At 37.0% G+C, this 21,816-nt stretch overlaps 2 protein-coding genes across 2 annotated transcripts; both read right to left on the bottom strand.

Moving 5' to 3' along the window:
- Window positions 1-1,855: 1,855 nt before the first annotated feature.
- Window positions 1,856-15,499, bottom strand: LOC127424632 (RING finger protein 10-like). Its single transcript, XM_051669986.1, has 17 exons — window positions 14,976-15,499; window positions 13,653-13,843; window positions 11,813-12,018; window positions 11,530-11,620; window positions 11,205-11,389; window positions 10,544-10,680; window positions 10,276-10,433; window positions 8,151-8,285; window positions 5,817-6,036; window positions 5,570-5,703; window positions 5,293-5,410; window positions 5,087-5,188; window positions 4,728-4,865; window positions 4,565-4,656; window positions 3,745-3,802; window positions 3,456-3,629; window positions 1,856-3,299 (listed from the first exon to the last, which is right to left on the bottom strand). The coding sequence occupies exons 1-17, from the start codon at window positions 15,118-15,120 to the stop codon at window positions 3,226-3,228; spliced, it is 2,358 nt and encodes a 785-aa protein (XP_051525946.1). The 5' UTR covers window positions 15,121-15,499; the 3' UTR covers window positions 1,856-3,225.
- Window positions 15,500-15,650: 151 nt separating this feature from the next.
- Window positions 15,651-21,442, bottom strand: pop5 (POP5 homolog, ribonuclease P/MRP subunit). Its single transcript, XM_051670001.1, has 5 exons — window positions 21,370-21,442; window positions 21,124-21,266; window positions 20,780-20,929; window positions 16,808-16,891; window positions 15,651-16,489 (listed from the first exon to the last, which is right to left on the bottom strand). The coding sequence occupies exons 1-5, from the start codon at window positions 21,387-21,389 to the stop codon at window positions 16,374-16,376; spliced, it is 513 nt and encodes a 170-aa protein (XP_051525961.1). The 5' UTR covers window positions 21,390-21,442; the 3' UTR covers window positions 15,651-16,373.
- Between the last annotated feature and the right edge of the window lie 374 nt (window positions 21,443-21,816).

Here is a 21,816-nt window from a genome sequence, read left to right as displayed (position 1 = left end):
GAATTTTCATGGCGCCAAAGAGACAGTAGGTGCATTCCAATCCGCAGTGTCCCTACGCAGTGTTCACTGCTCCCTACTCATGGAGTATGGGATATCTGTTGAAGTCCACTTCACTTGACAAAATTAGTTAATTTAGAATACCCTGCAATGTCATCAAACACAGATGACGCTTGAGTCTCGCTGATTACGGGGTGCAAGATGACACACAATATACTTGTGTAAATGCATATAAATGTACAATAAATAACCTTACAGCCACATATATACATTCATATAATATTCATGTGTCTACTTTATGTATTGATCTACTTCCCTTTATGCATTGTTATATATTTAAATTAATATATTTCTCCAGACTTGTAACCCATAAGTTAAATGACTGTTGCTGTTTAACATAAGAATATATGTGTCTTCTTAACTGTTATATAACCACTTGTCATTTTAGTGGATGTAAGGGTCACATCGTGGTGTTCGCTTTAAAGGGGGTCGCACATTGGACTAGAGATCTGCACAGGTCTTAAAATGAAACCCGACCCGTATCAAAGACTGTGTGACTGTGTCAGGTTGCAGACCTCTACATCGGACACGTCTGGCGGAGTACCATAAATTGAACCATTTTCAATACTGTTGTAAAAGCATCTTATGTATCTCCAACACACTTAAAGGTGCACTCAGTAATTTATTCCTCGTTTAAGTTTTACTCCTAAAGTAATGAATAGTAATTTTGAAACATATGTATAAAATCATGAGCACTCACATGAGAGTGACTACAGTAACATTAAAAAAAGTTGTCTTATTCTTTGAGGGTCCCTTCATGGGGGCTGCCATGTTAGAATCACATGACCAGCCGAATACTACTCTCTTAAAGGAATATTAAAGGTTCAATAAAAGTTAAACTCAGCATTTGAGGCATAATATTGATTACCACAAAAAAATGTATTTTTACTCGTCAATCCTTTTCTTTATAAAAAAAAAAAAAAAACAGTGAGGCACTTACAACGGAAGTGAAAGTGGCCAATTTTTAAACACTGAAATTCTCACTTTTTCAAAAGTATAGCTACAAAACATAATATGCATGTAAACATGATGTTAGTGTGATAAAATCACTTACTAACCTTTTCTGTTTAAAGTTATAGCCAATTTTACAACTCCATAGTGATGTAGTCAACAAACCCTAAAATGACTGTAAAAATGACAATTTAAACAACTTTACAGCTCAAATAATAGTCTTAACAGAAGAATTAACGTGAGTGCTTTTATAAAATTATAAGCTTTACATTTCTGCCTTTAAACCCTCCTATAATTGGCCACATTTACTTCCATTGTAACTGTAACCTCCATTTTTGCTTTTTAAAAGGAGGGACGAGTCAAAATTATATATTTTTGTAATTAATGTCAACTGAGCTTAATTTGTATTGAACCCGGAATATTCCTTTAATCTCTGTAACCACCATCTTATTGTACACTTTCACACATGGATTTAATTAATCATGGCTGACAGTTAATTTTTTTCAATGGCATTGCTAACTGGAAACTATTTTTTGAATGATATTGCATTCACGTCATTAAGTATCAGTGAAAGTCTAAGATAAAAAAAAATGTTAAAAATTCTGAGTCCACCTCCATTAGACTCCTGCTAACTGGACTTTCTGAACATAATAGATAAATTAATTATGCATTAAAACCAATGTAAACTTGTATTGACACTTGTAATCAAAATTGTATTACAATATCATTTATTTGATTATAATCAGAATTTTCATTTGAAACATTTAGTATCATATTTACATGTGTACAGAAATGTGAATGGCTAAGATGTTGTGGTATGATATATATTTAAAAAAGACCAACACAATGCCAGTGCATAATCCTTTATTCATTTCAAATTATTCTGTATGCAGGGTCTTAAAATCACAAGTTTTTAAAAAAAAGAGAATAAAGAGAAAAAGTAAACCCTCAAAACATTTCATAAAGCCTTTTCTTTGTCTTTACATTCTCTTCACTCAACACATAAGCAGTGGAGTTAGCACCTCTTTAATATTTAATACAATATTATGGACTTGACTATTAGAACTTCCAACTAATAGACAAGTGCTTAAAGGCCCACTAAGTATTCAGCTATTGCAGCTATTATAATTTGTGACGAGGCTCATATACTTGTTTATGCATTGTGAAAAATGTCCTGATGGTGAAAGGCAGTTCTCATGTTGGGCAGATGAAAATTGCTGGTAAGAGTCGGCTGAATACAATGTGACAGAACAATAATCCCGACAAAAAGGTGAAGGTGTGTAAACAATCAAGTATAAATCAGTTAAAATCGGCATGGTTTTTCTGTGCATGCGACTGAAAGCAATAAATCAAATGCATAAATCCTGCCAAAGGTTATTAATTTGCATATTCTTCTAATTTTAGATCATGTTGTAGTTTTTTGTCAGCGAGCACACAAATTTTTATTCCCAGATTCAAAGCTTCAAGGTTTGGTTTGTAGTACTACAGGTGTCTCAGATATATGGTTAAAACGTATCAATGTGTGTGTGTGTGTGTGTGTGTGTGTGTGTGGGGGGGGGGGGGGGGAATGTCTTTGCAGCTGGCTGACTGCTATCTCAGGACCCCCCCCCAAAGTATATCATAGCAACCCATAACCAGAAAGTGTTCTCTGATGGAATTTGGGCACTAAAACTACAGTGCCATGTCAAATGTCACTAGATGTAGAGCTCTTTAAATGGTTACTTTAGAGTACACTGAGAGTTAGGACAACTTTGGGGATTGGTCTATAATACTGAGTCGATTGTATGCACACTCACTGTTGCCATCTAATTTTGAGCTGCTATTGACCTTGTTTACAGTAGTACCATCTTTTATATTTTTAAACGAGAATGAAAACGGGGCTGTGAGGAATAGACTAACAGTCTCTTAAATGGGTTATACTGTTGTTCAGTGTTTTTCCACTGACAAAACACTGGAAGAAAATAAAAAAGTTGACCAAAAAGTCCAGAAAACTTGAGATGTGGAAAATTAGATGTGATCTAGGAGCTATATACACTGGATGCCATTTATGAGACTGTATGTCTATCCCTCACAGCCTAGTTTTCATTCACATCAAAAATCAAATATATCACCACTGTGAATAAGGTCTATTGAGGGACATAATGAAACATAAAAAGCAGATGGGAAGGAATAAGGCTGAAGACAGTGACAGGAGTCAAGGGTGAATTTCAGTGCTGTTTACTTTGTGTGAACCATAGAGGTGCTGAACAGAAGCTTCTGCTTTTTCTTTTTCTTCTTCCCCCCTTTCTCCTCTAAAAAACAAAAACAAATAATAATTACTGTCAAAAACCAAATACTTGAAGCTTTAAATTATGTAAATGATGCAAAGCTACCATTTCAAAAGTAGCTTCCCCAAACTACACAACAGACACATACACATTGAGCAGGATAGAGAATGGGAAACTCACCGGGGATGGGTAAAGTGTGCGCTGGGGTTTGATTTCCATGATCCAGCTGTGACAAAGCCTCCTCAAAGGCCTGACTGAAAGAGTTCTGGAAACTGGGTACTGGGACTCGATCAGAGCCATCACTCTCTCCATCACTGTCTGCTGATGGAGGGGCCAGGAACATGTCTGCACACACTTTGGAGAAAAACACAGGTCAAGTCAGTATAAAAAGAAGATATTCGGAGTTAGCCAAAAGGAAATAAATCTAACATCCAAAAAAATAAAATAATTAGGCTGACATGGGGCTTACTTTTTTTTGTGGTTGTTTTAGGCCCAGCATCCACACGGGCTTTCCCATCTTTCAGCATCTACCAGAAGAGTCACAAGTTAGGCTACCTGCTTTTGACACTCAAACCTCTCAAGACTACCACTCATTTTTCAAGGTGTATGCAGACACAGAACTATGAGGGGGTCCACCCCAAAGTTGTCATGATTTTGCTTTGTCTGAAATACTAATGCTAAAGAGTAATAAAAACAATTTCACCTCCATGTTAAGATGAAAACAATGAGTTCATTGGCTACTAAATGACTATTTTGGTGTTTATTTTAACTGCGTTTTGTATTTTGCCAATTTTCATATCAATAGTTTTCATTAAGTTTTAGTATACAATAATAACCTGGTCCACACAGTGGTAGGTCCAGTAGGTAACAGTCAGCACCCATGCCCACCAAATCCCACTGCTAAATTTGTATAGTAGGGGTGTAACAATTCACTCATCTCACAATTCTGTTCACGATACTGAACTCACAGTTTTGCTCACGATTCTTTAAAATAAGCCTGATGCAAGAAAAGTTAAAGGAATATTACGGGTTCAATACAAGTTAAGCTCAAGCCCAGAACAGGGCAATGGTGACACCAAGTGAAAATATTAGCTAATAATTGTGCTTTGCAGAAAATCCAGAATTGTGTAAGACACACATGCTGCTTACCGTCACTGATGAAGCAGCTAATTTTAACATTTGTCTGAAGGCCCAGTCAATTTGCAAATATCACAAGTGCCTTTGGTGTACCAGAGTCCATGTTTGAATGGGAGTGTTTTCAGCCATTTCAGAGAAAATTGCAGTCAAACCTGAGCAAAGGACATGCAGTGAGAGTCCTCTTCCACACCGGCTGCACTGAGACAGGGACTGTGCTCACTCAGATAAGGGAACATCACTCCATCTGGAATAAAGCAATAAATGGTAAAAATAATAATAACCACAGAGCAATACAAGTGAATGTGTTTGTGTTACCAGAGGACGGGCTGCTGCTCAGAGGTGAGGGGGGTCCCAACAGGAACTCTGGGGGCTGAAATCTTGGACTGTTCTGAGGTGGGGATCCAAAAGCAGGAAACTGCTGGAGGTTCTCCAGCCCAATATGCACATCTGGATCTAACAGACAGACAAAAACTCTCCTTTCTCATTATTGAGCCAATGGTGAGCAAAAAAAATAAAATAAATAAAAAGCACATATTTACTAGAGCACAAAATATTTTTATTTTTTAAACTTTCAGAAAAACAGGACAGAGTTCATTAATGTTCTACTCTGACACATTTGTAAAATGTTGCCAAATTTCCTCAGAAATATGAGTCATGGGGAGCTTAATTCTCACATTTGCCCTGTTTCCTGTTTTCCTCCATCTCAATCCTCTTCTCTCTTCTCTTTTCATCCCTCACTTTCTTCTGCCTCAGACGCTTCCGCTTCTCCAAGTCATCTGCCAGAATGAGACATACACTTTGCCTATCAGCTGTCTATTATTTCTTTTAGCAGTTAGGTTTAAGATGGGGTTGAATAAGGGGTGTTTGTGTGTTCATGTACCTGAGAAGCTGTCCAGGGTCTCTTTTGAGAGAATCGGTGGCTGAAGATTGAGCTCACAGAGGCTGAACTCACATGTGAGGGGCAGGTGAGAGAGGTAACGATGCCGACGACGAATATCCTACAAATAAATACATTTTTGTTTCTTCATGGTAAGTGATACTAATGGAGTTCAAAACCTGATCCTGCAAGCATGGTTATAAACACACCCAAGTACAAGATATGCATTTATCTGCAATACTAGGAGACTAGGGGTGTATTAAATTAGTTGCACGTTTACCTCAGTGACAGTCTGTCCATCAATCTCCACTACAGTAGCAGTTATAGACTGGGGGCTATTCTCCAGGCTTCCATACTCTCTCTGCAGACAGCGAACATTCACTGGGTGCAGAAACATCTGCTGACCGTCCTCAGCTGTATGTGCACGAGAGAGACATATAACAGTCATATACATAGAGCTGGTATGTTCCGTGTACAAAATAAAATAGTAGAATTTTAAGCATCATTACAAATTAGCTGACACAAACCTTGATAGAAGTAGTAAAATGGGCCATGATGAGAGTTCTGCATTGGGCCCATCTCATTCTGACTGGTCTGAGGGGTCTCTTCCACAGGGTTGTCATTCACTGGTTCTTCAGGAATCTCTTCAGCTACCTCAGGAACATTCTGAGCAGGTGTCTCTTCCACTGGCTCCTCGTGGAGCTCCTGAATCTCATCATCAAATGCTGAGGCATACTGTAGAACGGGCTGGGTTTGGACACAGTACGTTAAATTAAATGAGGGTCAGTAATATTAACTGCAGTGGTCCTCAACTGGTTTTGCTTCTGGACCCAGATTTTACATTTGACAAAGTGGCGACTCAACACAGTCCCCAAAATTATTTTGGTCCAATTGTTTAATTGGGATTTATTACTATTACAAGAAATGCAGAGGCCCAACAATATGCAAAAGTATTACCCATTACATATGTTGAAAAGGAAACTGACAGTTATAAAATTAGGTTTGATATACAATGCATCCGGAAAGTATTCACAGCGCTTCACTTTTTCCACATTTACAGCCTTATTCCAAAATGGATTAAATTCATTATTTTCCTCAAAATTCTACAAACAATACCCCATAATGACAATGTGAAAGAAGTTTGTTTGAAATCTTTGCAAATTTATTAAAAATAAAGAAAGAAAGAAAGAAAATCACATGTACATAAGTATTCACAGCCTTTGCTCAATACTTTGAAGCATCTTTGGCACCAATTACAGCCTCAAGTCTTTTTGAGTATGATGCTACAAGCTTGGCACACCTATTTTGTTCTGCTGTAACCACTGGAGGGTCAACTTGGCCTTGTGCTTAAGGTCATTGTCATGCTGGAAAGTCCAAGAGTGTCCCAGCTTTCGTGCAGAAGAATGCAAATTGTCTGCCAGTATTTTCTGATAACATGCTGCATTCATCTTGCCATAAATTTTCACAAGATTCTCCGTGCATTTAGAGCTCACACACCCCCAAAACATCAGTGAGCCACCACCATGCTTCACAGTGGGGATGGTATTCTTTTCACTATAGGCCTTGTTGACCCCTCTCCAAATATAGCACTTATGGTTGTGACCATATAGCTCTATTTTGGTCTCGTCACTCCAAATTACAATGTGCCAGAAGCTGCGAGGCGTGTTAAGGTGTTGTCGGGCATATTGTAACCGGGCTTTTTTGTGGCATTGGTGCAGTAAAGGCTTCTTTCTGGCAACTCGACCATGCAGCTCATTTTTGTTCAAGTATCGTCGTATTGTGCTCCTTGAAACAACCACACAGTCTTTTTCCAGAGCAGCCTGTATTTCTCCTGAGGTTACCTGTGGGTTTTTCTTTGTATCCCGAACAATTCTTCTGGCAGTTGTGGCTGAAATCTTTCTTGGTCTACCTGACCTTGGCTTGGTATCAAGAGATCCCTGAATTTTCCCTTCTTAATAAATGATTGAACGGTACTGACTGGCATTTTCAAGGCTTTGGATATCTTTTTATATCCTTTTCCATATTTATAAAAAGTTCCATTACCTTGTTACACAGGTCTTTTGACAGTTCTTTTCTGCTCCCCATGGCTCAGTATATCCACATGAGAGCTAACAAACTAATTGACTTTATACACAGATACTAATTGCAATTTAAAGCCACAGGTGTAGGAAATTAACCTTTAATTGCCATTTAAACCTGTGTGTGTCACCTTGTGTCTGTAACAAGGCCAAACATTCAAGGGTATGTAAACTTTTGATCAGGGCCATTTGGGTGATTTCTGTTATCATTATGATTTAAAAAGGAGCAAAACAACTATGTGATAATAAATGGCTTCATATGATCATTATCCTTAAATAAAAAAGTTTTTTTGCATGCAGTCATATTTTCAAAATCAATGCCAAAATTTCACAATTTCTGCCAGGGTATGCAAACTTTTGAGCACAACTTTGTGTGTGTGTATGTATGTATATATATATATATATTACACACACACACACACACACACACACACACACACACACACACACACACACACACCCCCACCCACCCACCCTAACATAGCTTGTGAAAAATCAATTTTTAGCAAATGGTTTCATTTTGCTCAATGCATACATTTGAAATTTATTTTTATTTTTTAATTTTATGTTATAACTTAACATTGATTTCCCCCGATGTTCAAAACTCTCAGTACAGGCCTGTGAGTCACCAGCTGAGAACAACTGATTAACGGTAGTTTAAATCCAAAAGATGTCATTCCTTTTACTCTATGGGTTGAGGGACAATGTATTAAGCATTTAAATGGTCATACTCATCACAAATGGTAGTATAGGTGTACTAATGGAAGAGGTGTCTGTACTCACCTTGGAGTGAGTGAATTTCTTGGCCGGTGTGATCTCTGGAGAGGAGTGCTCAATAAGAGACAGTTTCCTCATGTCTGGCTCATCAACAGAGCCTCCATTCTTATGGCGACACTTCAGCAGACCCTCCTCTCGCTCCTGTTGATTTAGGGATTGAATGAGGTTTAGATTGTGAGGTTTACATGTTTGCGTGCAATGTTGGAGAGTAACTAACTAAACATTGTGACACTAACACACTAAATTGAGTAACATAGCTACTCAACTAAGCATCATAGCAAAGCCGTTTTCCAGGTAGTGTAGCTACCGAATTTTCCGGAATAAGACGCGTTTTCTTTTTTCATCATCTGAAAGGTCTTGTAATTAATAGTCCGACACGACTTATATACATCATTTATACATAACGGATGTCAGCCGATCAAACATGCTGCACACAAAAACACATGCTTACACAAAAACAGATGAAAACATAAGTCGTATAAATGGTAGTAGCATTTTAAATGTTGTCTGTTGAGTGTATTTTATGCTATCAGTTGAAATATTCTGTCATCGTAACATTGTTCTAAAAACCTCTAGACCTCTGTCAAACGCAACTCCTCACATACCCAAAAAAAAAAACAAAAATATTCAGTGAACCAGATAATTAATACATTGCAAAGAGGGCTGCAAATATCAGAGGTATCCATTGATAGAAAGTCGCAACTTTAATTAATAGAATTCAACAGGCATATTGTTTTATTCTAAATGGCTAAAAGCTGTTTATTTGTATACAGCACAGAGTTACAACAGATTTGGCTGATCTGTCACTTTTTTTTTCTTCATGAAACAAACTGAATATGATAAACTATTACAAAGGATTACTTTAAGCAAATGCTCCCGATTAAAACAAACCCAAATAAAACGTAATTCGATGTGTAGATCCAGGCACAATCTTCATGGAGCGATTGTTGACATGCTACCGAGCGCCTGAAATGAGGTCGGGCCACTGCCGCATGTAACCTCGGTTGGTGCAACTTATACACAGATGCGACTTCTGTTTTTTTTTTCTCCTCTCAACAGGATTTTGACCTGGTGTGACTTGTATTCAGGTGTGACTTTATTTCCAGAAAATATGGTACTCGACTTTTTTTTTTTTTTATATATAATTTAAAAAAAATCTTTTTAAATGTCTCGTCCATTTCATTCCAGTTTTATAAAACATTTAAAAAAGTAAATTAAACCTCAGTTTTATTAGTTTGTCCAGCAGATAATCTGAACTGGATTCTTTCAGTTTTTGTGCCCTATAAATACTTACCATACTTAACCTAATAACTTGTAATGCAGCTAACTATTTGTTTCAAAAGTGTATCTTAAATGTTTAAAGTGATAAAATGATAATTCTTTCATGATTTACTCACCCCCCTGGCATCCCAAATGTGTATGACTTTCATTTGTGCTCTGCAGAAGAATATTAGATAGAGGATAGAATATTTCAGCTCTGTAGGTCCTCACAATGCAAGTGAATGGGTGCCAAAAATTTGAAGCTCCAAAATCCACATATAGGGAGCATAAAAGTAATCCACATGACTCCAGTGGTTAAATTAATATGTTCAGATATGATATGATAGGTGTGGGTGAGAAACAGTTCAATATTTAAGTAATTTTGTGTCACAAATTCTCCTCCCTGCCCAATAGGGGGCAATATGCATGAAAAATGTGAATCACCAAAAACAGAAGGAGAAAGTGAATGTGAAGGAAAATAGACTTAAATATTGATCTGTTTCTCACCCACACCTATCATATCACTTCAGAAGATATGGATTAAAACCTAAAAGTTGTCTAGAGTACTTTTATGTTGCCTTACATGGTTTTTGGAGCTTCAAAATTTTGGCACCCTTTCACTTACATTGTATGGACCTACAGAACTGAAATATTCTTCTAAAAATCTTCGATTGTGTTCTGCTGAAGACAGAAAGTCATACAAATCTGGAATGGCATGAGGGTGAGTAAATGAGAAAATTTTAATTTTTGGGGGAACTATCCCTTTAACTAGTATGAATTTTGAGTAGCTCATAGCCTGGCAAAGTTTCAAAGCAACTTCTCAAACACTGATTTAATATATTCATATGCAAGTGTGAATGCATGCTTGTACCTGCAGCTGCAATAAGGCGCTTTGTATGAAACAGGCCTGTGGGTCGTCTTTCTCTTGGTTGAGTTGTGTTTGGAGAGCCACCCTCTCTTCAGCCAGCAAACCCAAAACCTGCTCCCAAGACGCCAGCAGCAGCTTAGAGTATGAGCTCAAATGTTCATCTGCATCAAATGAAAGAAAACCCTGATCAAATGTGAAATTTAAAAAACAGTCAAATGAATACCAGCAAAGATGCATGCCAAAACCAGCATGTCAGAGATAGAAATCCCACCTCCAAAATTAATGGGCTCCTCGACTTTAACCCATTGAGAGCTGGGAAGAGCCACCAGCGTTCCTTTCTCTCTCCGCATCAGACACATGGTGATTACATCACCGGTCACATACTGACGGGTCTCCATGGCAACCACACTGGAAGATGCCAAGGAAAGGCTTCAGTTACAACATTAAGGATAACACTTAAATCAACAAGTATTAATGTTTTCACTGTACCTTGAAAAAAGACATTAATGAATGTCATGAGAAGTAGTATGTAATAAATGATCAACTTTCTCTATATGTCTTAATTTCACATGCAATTTTGAGTACAATAAGGAAATTTAGCCTTCCCATGTATGTCGTCAGTGTTTAGCAAATAAAAATCTCATTAAATTAATAATAATTTTGTTCAAATCTAATTTAAAAAAATAAAAAAAACTGCCATTATATCAAGATTCTGATGTCTTAAGATAGCATGATATAGACAAAATATGGTAGTTCACTTAAAATTGTCTCCAAAGGTTCCTTGAGTAAAATATCTACAAAGCCTAATTATAAAAAATCTTGAAATAAATAACCACTAGATCCAACATGAACCACAGACAAAAAAAAGACCTACGACAGTACAATCTATTTAGTTAACCTAAGCATTCCTATTACACAATCTCTGTACAAACCTCTTGAGGTCAACACTGTGCACGGCCTCATAACAAATGGGGCACTTGGACCAACTCTTCTCACTCAAAGAGAGGTAGTGCAGCATACACGGCCAACAGTAGATGTGGCCGCAGCGTGTGATGTGGGCCGCCACGGGGGGATATAGGCAGATCGGACATGACGGCACCTCATGACTGTTGATACGCTGTGCCGAATGAGAAAGATAAAATGTCATGAAGAAAATCATTTACATTTGGTGTCTGCAAGAGTTTTCAGACGAGTCACTGGAAGTATGTAAAAAGAAGCATGCGGTCTGAACTGGAACTAAATGCATAGAATCCTCACCACTTGCTGCACACAGTCCCAGTCCACCAGAGTGTCTGGATCAGTGAAGTGGGCCTGATAGTCCTGATCATCAATTACCACAAACTGGCAACTTGTGGAAAATACACATTTAAGAAACTAGCTGAATGCAGGTATCGCAATCTTATTAAAAAAAATTTAAAAAAAGTACTTTAGTACTTTTTCTTAGTGCAATAAGCACTGGAAAATACATTAACCTAAAATAATCGTTTCATGGTTCAAGCTGAAGTTTAGAATTCTATTTCATGAGTTGTTTTGTACTCACTTGGCCTGTAGGAAAAGCTCCTTGTTGAAGGGCTTGTGTTTGTGACCCCACTTGTTGCGGCGACCCCAGCAGGAATGGCCATCGCCTCCAGAGCCAAAATGACCTCCTCGTGGCTCAAACGTGAAGTTGAGCAGGTGGTTCAGACTTATCTTTTTAGGTCCAGCAAACTGAGCAGGGCTAAACTCTGCCCGGCGGGTCTCTGCTACCTAATGACATATTTACAGTTGATACAGCATTGATACAGATTTCCCAATTCAGATCCGTTTCACAAGCTCTATTCGATTCTGATTCAATATAGATTAATATGGGTATATTTCAGTTACAATGTCCCTATTGTTTACATCTGAACTTACACTTAATTATATAGGGGACCTTCTAACTAGGTATATTACGAAAATATTAATTTTAAAAATTATATTTTATTCGTTTTTTATGATTTGGGTCACATTCTGGCTTTTTAAAAAATGAGCAAATGCATGTATTCAATTAACAACATTATTTTTCATATATTATTTGTTACGTTTGTTTACTTTTACATTTTGCATAATTTGTAATATTTACAAGTATGAACGTGCTTAAACCAGCACTGTCTCTAACAAAACCAGCATTTCTGTAAATGAGCACGTGCTAACAAAAAACTTTATTTTTTGTTGTTTTTGATCAACAACTGACAACAGAACACAAAGGGTATTAAAAGAAACATTATTCAATGACAAATGGGTTGGGTGGATCTCATCTTTGGACACACATTACATGGAACAACTTTTACTCTAAACACGCAATGAAAGGATTTCGCTGATGAATACATCACTATACTACACAATCAGAATAAAATCTAAATATTTACCAACCAGTCACCAAATAAACACATTTTAGCCATATAGCGCAAAATTCAGTTGCAAAGGAAAGTGATTTTCTCATTGTAGTAGAGGGTTGCGCATAGAGTAAAAGATCGATCTTGGGAATAAAGAATTAGGGGTGGGTAAAAATATGCATTTTATGATGCATCGCGATTTTCATTTGAACAATCTCGATATCGATTCTTAAATCCCAAGACCGATCTTTTACAGCCCTCCACTACAATGAGAGGAAAATCACTCGCATATGAGACTAAATTCCACGATATGCGACTATAAATGTATATATTTGGCAGCTGGCTGGTAAATGTTTAGATTTCACTCACCAGTAAATTAATTGTTTAGTATAGTAGTGGAGTATTCAGCAGCAAGATCTTTTCCATGAGTGTCCAAAGACGAGATACACGTGACCCATTTGTCACTGAATAATGTCTCTTTTAATACCCTTTCTGTTCTTTACAGTCAGCTGTTGATCATAAACAACAAAAAAAGAAACATTTAATTCTAATCAGGCATAGCACAGATGAGATGAAGCCATTCGAGTCTCTCTCGTTAGCATGCGCTTAAGATGCTGTTTACAGAAATGAAAATATCATTAGTAAAATTAATATTTTTCATATTGTACCTAGTTAGAAGGTCCCTTGTATAGTTCACAGAATTAGCTGGGAGACAATGCATTTCATATGTGAGCAAAAGGGACATTATACCTGAAAAACACTCATATGAATCAATATAGAATCAAAATCGGAATCGAGAGCTTGTGAATCGGTATCTAATCTGGAAATCTGTATCGATACCTAGCCCTATTAAGTATCCATATCGAGACTGTTCAAATGAAGATCGCGATGTATCGGAAAATCGATATTTTTTACCCACTCCTAGTAGACAATTAACCAAAATGATCATTGCGATTTAATATGAAATATGGAAGCATAAAAACAGAATGTATTCAATTATTACTCAAAATCTATTTATAAACGCACCTCTTCTCTTCTCCCACCACCAGCGAGACCATACTGTCGACTTCCACCGCCACCTCTCTGAGGGGGTCTTTTGTCAAAATTCTTGCTTTTTTGTGGCTGGGAACGCCGAGGGCCTGAAAAGTTCTCAGTCTTGGGAAAAGAGGGCTCATGCTTGCGGTTATAGCGCTTTGAGCCCCCATTATTCTTGCCATCTAAATAAAAGAGGAAAGAACAGTGTCAAATGCATAAAATTTATAGCACACCATTTTACTTGTCAACACAATGAATGTAGGCCTAGTTCCTAGAATGGATGAGGGAGAACCCGGTTTATTACAATTAATATTGCTAATAAAATATGAATTGAACTAAATAATGATAATAATAATAATAATAGTCAAGGATATGTCATGTTTGTTGTACCTCCTTAAAATAATATTATCTGACATAAGACAGTCTGATTGTTGCACATGAATTGTGAATTTGTTCTTAGCATGCATGCCAAATTGATTGAGAAGCACCTTCACTACTTTGACATAATTAACACAGACCTAACTTCATCAATTCAGTCACATGTTGAACTTAAAGTGTTCCAGAAGGACCACATGATAAGAGAAGGGGGTGTAAACACACACAGCTTTTCAGCCAGCAGCAGAGACTCCTTATGGTTCATGGGCCTACATCAAAACATTATTTATCAAAACTAAGATGAGGGCAGTAAACAGTATAACAGTTTTAAGCGGTTATCTACAATGCTTTCATGCTGATATGTTCATAGCTTTCTTAGGCCCCTCCAAAATCTAGAGGGCATTAAACCACTGAAGCTTTTCCTCTGATCACATGGCAGCCTTGATGACAAGAATAGATCCTGACCATGATTCTGAAACATCCATCTACTACAAACAGGAGCAGGAAAAAATTCATTCCCCTTAGGCATGTCGATAAAGATTTAGGAGAATTCAATGTGCGTTTATATCAGTCTACCTATATAGGAAGTTGACACAAACGAGTAAAGTTTTGATATCGGAAATGGATTTATATCAGGTGGATATATTCACTGACACAAGAGGATGTGACAACCAAATGGTTGAATCTGACAATATTAATAGTTTCATAGTTATTCTGAGAATCGTATACAGAGTTGTTTGCCATTTAATACTAATATTGTTCGATTGTCCACTGCTAATGCAAGTAGCCAGCCAATCAAGCTAGCTGGAGCTACGTCATCTCGGCAGACACAAACAAAAGTACGTCACAACCATGACATACCCTTTCTCCTAACCAGAGACAGCTCAAATTCGACCATTAAAACCGTGCATTTATGTCCATAAGGTGCTGATGGTGTACCTGTTTTGGTTTTAGTGTCTGCAGGAGTCGGGCCTGTCGAGCTGGAGCGGGGCGGGATCTTCGTACTGCTGCTGTTGTTGGCGTTTGGATTTTTCTCCATGTTGAGGCCGAACTCTGGGGGGAGAGTCTCCGAGCTCTCTCGCATGAAACAGGGTAAAAGTGAAAAACAACGGGTTGTTGCTGGCGCGGGTCAGGCGACGAAGGCCCTTGTTCATTTCTGTCAAACGCGGAGACCCCATTACGGCGACATATTGACCACAAACAAACCGAGAGAAAACTGAGAGACACAATCCAAATGTCTCAGTAAAAAAAAAAAAAAAAGCTGTGCTAACACACAAAAAAAAGGGTGCCCAAAAAGCGGGGCCTCGCCCCTTGAAACGCGTCGTTTTTCCTTGACGTGGGATGTGTTGCGCCCCACAAGGCGTTAACCGCTCTCCTGAAGAGGAAAACGGGTGACTGAATGGGTTTTCACCCAAATTTTATTGGAGCAAAATGAACTCAGGCTTATGGCGACGGGTCGCCAATCGGGAACCGTAAACACCCGGATGCGTCTTATATACCTCGCAGGGTTTACGACGAGCGCATGCGCGAACACTCCAATTCTGATTAGTGCATTTCACTGCTCGATGTGCTGTAATATACAGTATGTGACAGACAGTCGTGTTTAGCTGTCAAAAATATTTGGTTTATTTCAATTACATCAAACGCTTTTGACATGGTAATAACATGCGGTTTTTTGTTGTCCGCGCTACAAGCAGCAATGGTTTTAGTTAGTACAAAAGCTTTCAAACAACAACACTTTCGTGATGTAAACATTACCTGTTCAACATGTTAAGGATATATATTAGCAGTAATTTGTCACACGTGTTTTATTTTTAGGCTAATAGGTAGAACTATTCGCCTATGGTTTTACTCAGTACAAAATGAAAAAATAAGTGTACACCAAAGCAGTAATGTATCACAACATACTACATTTAAAAAAAAATACAGTGCTGAAGAATGTTCAGAAAAGAAATACTATACAAGTTTATTTTATGATCCAGACTCCACGTTAACCATTTCCTTAAAGGGACAGTTCACCTAAAAAATAAAAATAAAAATTTTGTTTCAACATGTACTTTCAAGCCTGTTTGACTTTCTTCCTTAAAATAATAGTGTATAGTCACATTCTGCCAAAAATGTTTTGCATGTTACAGAGTAAGTCACTTGGGTTTGGAACAACATGGGTGTGAGTAAATGATTATATAATTTTCATTGTTTGGCAAACTATCCCTTACATGTCCAATAATGAAACATATGTGAACTAACTGATCTCTATAAGAAAATAACTAACTTAAGGAATCCAAGATGTCACCATCTTCATCTACAAATCAGGTACAAAGTTTGATATGAGGGTGTTTAGGTCTCTTCATCATCATCATCATCATCATCACTCCCTTCTTCATCAGCTTTCTCCCCTCTGATATTACCCAGGGAACAACTCAGGATAGCTCTTCTAATCTCCTGTCTTTCATCTATGTTTGTGAGAGAGTGAGTGAGAGAGAGATCAGTAGTGGTTCCCCAACTTTTCAGACCTCACAAGTTGCCGTTTATCACTGTATTAAAATTCTACACACATCAGTTTTTATAAATAGAACATGGAAATAATAATAACAACAATAACAATAATAATAATGTATTATTTGACATTTTCAGAATTTTACATGTCCAGAAATGTGCAGCTTACCACCTGGGGGCACTCTTTTCCAAGAATAAATACAGCTCTTGTGCTGATAAATAAAGTCCGACTGTAATGGAACTGATAAGAAAAAAGGCAGGAAACCAAAACTTACCATCTGTTTTGCAATCTAGTAGCATTCTGTGGAGCTGCTGTCTGTTGTACCGAGCAAGAAACTTCTGACATGTTCTAATTGTTCCTGTGGACGTGGACAAGAAAGTACATAGACAGCTGGGTAACACTTTACAATAAGTTTCCATTCATTAACCTTAGTTAATGTATTAGGTATCATGAACAAATCATTAACAATATATTTTTACAGCATTTATTAATCTTTGTTAATGTAAAAGTATTGTTCATTGTTAGTTCATGTTAACTAATGTTAACAAATGGAACCTTATTGTAGTGTTACCAACGGCTGTAAGAACAAAGACATTAGGGTTTAATGTGCTGTCAACCAGCCACCTCAAGGTCTAATAGAGAAAGTGTTCCATAAATGTACTATGCACTATAGCCTGCAACAGCATGTGCCCAAGGTCAACTGGACTTCTTCTGACTTTAGAGAATTTCAATATTGCAGCAATATAAGCAGCCATGTACAGTATGAATCTTAAAGGGATAGTTCACCCCAAAATTTAAATTCTCTCATCATTTTCTCACCCTCATTCCATCCCAGATCTGTATGACTTTCATTCTTCTGCTGAACACAAATTATATTTTTAGAAGAATCTCTCAGCTCTGCAGGACCATACAATGCAAGTGAATGGTGATCACAACCATTATGCTCCAAAAAGCACATAAAGGCAGCATAAAAGTAATCCATAATACTCCAGATGTAAAGTGACAGATGTAGTTACAATATTTTTCACTGTACATCTCTGCATTGCAGTCACAATCATGATTTCAAGCTTGATTACACATCCTAGTGCTCAAGACATGCACAGAGCTAGATGGCGCTAGGAAGTATAATCAAGCTTGAAATCATGATCGCCAAGTAGACCGCTGATGTCAAGATTTATAGTGGAAAAGGAGATATATTTTCACTGTTCTCACCCAAAACCGGCTGGATCGCTTCAGAAAACATGGATTAAAACACTGTTGTATGGATTACTTTTATGCTGCCTTTTAGAGTTGCACAATTCTGGATGAAATGAGAATCACAATTTTTTTTGCTTAGAATAAAGATTACGATTCTTTTACGATTTTGTAGAGAGAAAAAAAACGTATTTCAGTGATTATTTCAGAGCATTAGGCTACTAAAAGTAACATGTATTTTAATAAAGGTTCTGACAAAATATTCTTTCAGCCAGTCTATTTGAAAAATGAAATAATGTAGGAAGTGTAAGTTGTAAATAAAATATATATATATAAATCCCACAAGAGGGTGCAACTAAAATATTATAAACCAAACAGCACTGTGTTATTATTGCAAAAAAAAAATCCTGTTAAAAGTGCAAAATGTGTTAATGCATTAACAAATGATTTAGCCTGTTCGTATTCTGACTTGCTAAAGAGAAGTAAAAAGCAAAATGAGAGGTAAAAAAGATTCATAAACAGTTCTGTTAACTTGGTGTTGTACTGGTAAATAAGCAAATATACTTAAAAAAATAAAAATAAAATATATATATTTTTTTTTTTTTACATTAATTTAAAACAAAGGAGCCTTCAGTGTTTCTTCTTTAAACATTGCTTCAAGCTTTATAACTTATTATTCAAGTACTCAACCCAGTAATCAAATAGAGAGAACAGAGTAAACAAAAGTAGGGCAGGGTGGTTTTTTCCAATTTGTCAGATTAATTCGAATTGCACTGACAATTTTTTATTAATTTTTTTAATCCAGAAATTAAGATTTTGCATAAAAACAATACAAACGCTATAGTTAGATACGTTGTAAATCCACCAAAGGCTGAATAAGGAAGAGAAAAAGAATTCACAGTGCTTGTCTTAATGCCGCTCCCGATCTGATCAGCTGCATGTGTGTGGCGCGCTCCAAATGAACGTGACAAATTAACAACAGAGACTGATAGAAAAGACAGTGATAATATTCCCAGTACAAACTGGCATTTCTCTGTGGGGTCAGCGCCTCTTCTATGAGTTGCGCGAATGTCCCGATCTGAGGGGGAGAGATTGAAACTGCACCCGGCTGATGCACACTCTGTCGCGGGGATGTTCATCCCTCGAGCGCGCTTGCAGCAGCTAGATTATAACGTGATGGCTCACGACTTACTGGATCATAATATATGTGTCACTGTGTATTTCTTATCGTGAAGAAAATTGGCAATACACAGCTTTATTAATAAGAGAGAATTTGTGTTTTTTGAGAGTTAAAGATGGATTGAAGTAAACAAAAAGGTGACACTTCGCCCCATTATACACTGCAACAAAATATGTTTTTGATTTGTTTTCCAATATAAATATCTAAAACTCCTTTAAAACAAAGTACATTTTCTTTAGCAGCTATACTGCAGAAGAAAAAATTGTTATCTGAGAATGTTAAAAATACAAATATAATATTAAAAACACAAATATTTTTAAATATCTAAAAATCCTTTAAAAAAAGATGCATTCACCTGAGAAGTGGCATGTAAGATATTAGACTTGCTTTTAGAGAACAGATCTTGAATATAAGTATATTTTGTCTTTACTGCACTCGCAGAAGTATAACCAAGTGAAAAAATACACATACACAAAATACACATATATTTAAGATACATTCTCTTAAAGCAAGTCTTAATATCTTATAAGATGCTTCTCAAGTAATTGTATCTTGTTTTAAGGATTTTTAGACAATTTTAAATGGAAAACAAGACAAAAACTCTTGATAACAATAGGTGAATTTCTTTACTGAATTAAACTTAAAGTATTTTTTCTTTTAATTCAGTGAATGTCATTTAGAGGTATTTTTAAAAGACGATTTTGTCTTTATTGTTAGTACGTAAGTTTAATACAACCTTTAACAAGCTGAATAATCGGTTAAGAGCTAATGATTAATCGTTGCAATAAATGTCAAATAATCATTCTAATAATCGTTAGATTAATCGATTATTAAAATAATCATTAGTTGCAGCCCTAATGTACACACCGGCTTAAGACCATAACTCGCCTTGGCCTGTGCATGTTAACGAACTGTCTCCTTTTCTTTTTACCCATAAAAAAAAGCATTAGTTACGTGACAGATATTGCGCTTCATTTTAAATCATATGGACAGACTTCAGGCTATATATGGGAGAATCAAACATCCGCCACTCCTTTTGCCATGATGATTCAGATAGATCGCTAATTATTGTTTTGTTCTGTGATGGTTTTTGGTATCGGAGCATTTTTACGAGTATGATTACCAGCACATGAGTGCAGTATCAGACCTGATACCGATAACGGTATTGGGACATCCTTACATGTGAGCATTTGAAAGTAGCCAAATGTAATCAAACAGCATGTGGTACAGAATTGAGTTAGATCTTGATACTGCCGGTATTTTTTTTAGCATCAGCAGCAATCAAAATGTTTAACTGAGCAGAGATTTTGTGGCACCCTAAGCCAGTCGTTTTGGCACCCTGCAGTTTGGGAACCTTTGCGCTTGACTAACGTCTTTGGCTGTTGCATTTCCTAGTTTATTCAGCATCCCGTGCAGGAGTGCTGTTTTTTAGATGCCACATCGAGTTAAAAAGAACTTGCCATTTATAAACGCATCTCAAATCAAATTCCAAAATTACATTTGACCGCCTTACAAAGGCATGCCACGGGAACATTAACATACATAACTGAATCGCTGTCATTTAGGAATAAGATTGTGTGGGTGTCTGCATCGAGATCACAATCTTTTAATGATTAATCGTGCAGCTCTTCTGCCTTTGCGGGTTTTTTTAGCTTACTGAGTTTTGGTCACCATTGCATTGCGTTGTATGGACCTACAGAGCTGAGATATTCTTTTAAAAATATTCATTTGTGTTCTGCAGAAGAAAACAGTCATACACATCTAGGATGGCATGAGGGTGAGTAAATGATGACAGAATTTTTGGGTGAACTAACCCTTTAAAATGTGCAAACAGTCCAGATGGAAGTTCAGAATTCAGACCCACACTCTTACCTCCTACATGTAAGCAGTTGATGAAGCACTGCACCCTTTGACCTCTGTTCTCAAGGTAGGTGATGAAAGGAATGGCAGACCAGATGAGCTGATAGTTTGCTTTCCTGCAGCGTATAAGAACCACTCCAGTGAGGGCATTCAGGTATTTCACTGCAACAAGATTTAAGAATAAACTTTCTGTGACGAGACACTGAATTGATCCATCTATATAAATGCCATGCTAAATGAGTCTGGATAAACGGCATTATAAATAATGTATAATTACGGCAACGTTTTAAAATGACCGGATCACTGTGGTTGCTATTCTTTATATAGGTTAGGATATTCGCTATCAAGTGGCTTACCTGAAAATGCCAGGTTGACCAGAGCTGATCCGTAGTCCCCGTGAGCTCGGTCCACGGCTGCTCGGACTGTGTGGTAAATGCCTCTCTCATCTAACACCTGCAAACTGTTCCGCTTAGAGAAACACACCTCGCAAAGCAAGTATCTGCAAGTCAACAAAGAACGATCACGGGTAAGATTTGTTCAGCATATGCACAGTGTTATTTTATTTTGTTACCCAGACGTTTTTTTTTCTTTTTCTTGTTTACCTCGATTTATATCGTACCATATTTTCAACACGTGCAGAACAAGCTTTGAAAACGCTACCATTTATTTCCGGGTTTCTTTCGGCCAATAATATTTATCGTTGGACCAAAGTGGGCGTGGTTATACGTTGACGTCCCAGTTTTGCAGTTTATTTTGTGAAGTATTTTTAAATATTGTTTTTAGTTCCTTTTTTATCAGTATTACAAAACCGTTAAAATTATCATCTGAACAACATTATCCTTAAAAAGAAAAACATTGTGTATTGTGTGTAGGCCTTCATTGTGCAAACATTGTTCACTGAAAGAGGGCGCTAGACGACAGCATTAACTTAGCAGCCGAAATTAAAAAGGTTGCGTTCGATATCCCATTTTTGTCATAGAAAATATAAACCATATACAGTGATTCTTTAAGAATTGCGATTCATTATTATTATTATTATTATTAATAAG

This window comes from Myxocyprinus asiaticus, chromosome 33, assembly GCF_019703515.2.
Source record: "Myxocyprinus asiaticus isolate MX2 ecotype Aquarium Trade chromosome 33, UBuf_Myxa_2, whole genome shotgun sequence".
Lineage (NCBI taxonomy): Eukaryota > Metazoa > Chordata > Actinopteri > Cypriniformes > Catostomidae > Myxocyprinus > Myxocyprinus asiaticus.
The sequence above is the reverse complement of the archived record's forward strand: the minus strand, read 5'-3'. Positions and strand labels throughout refer to the sequence as shown.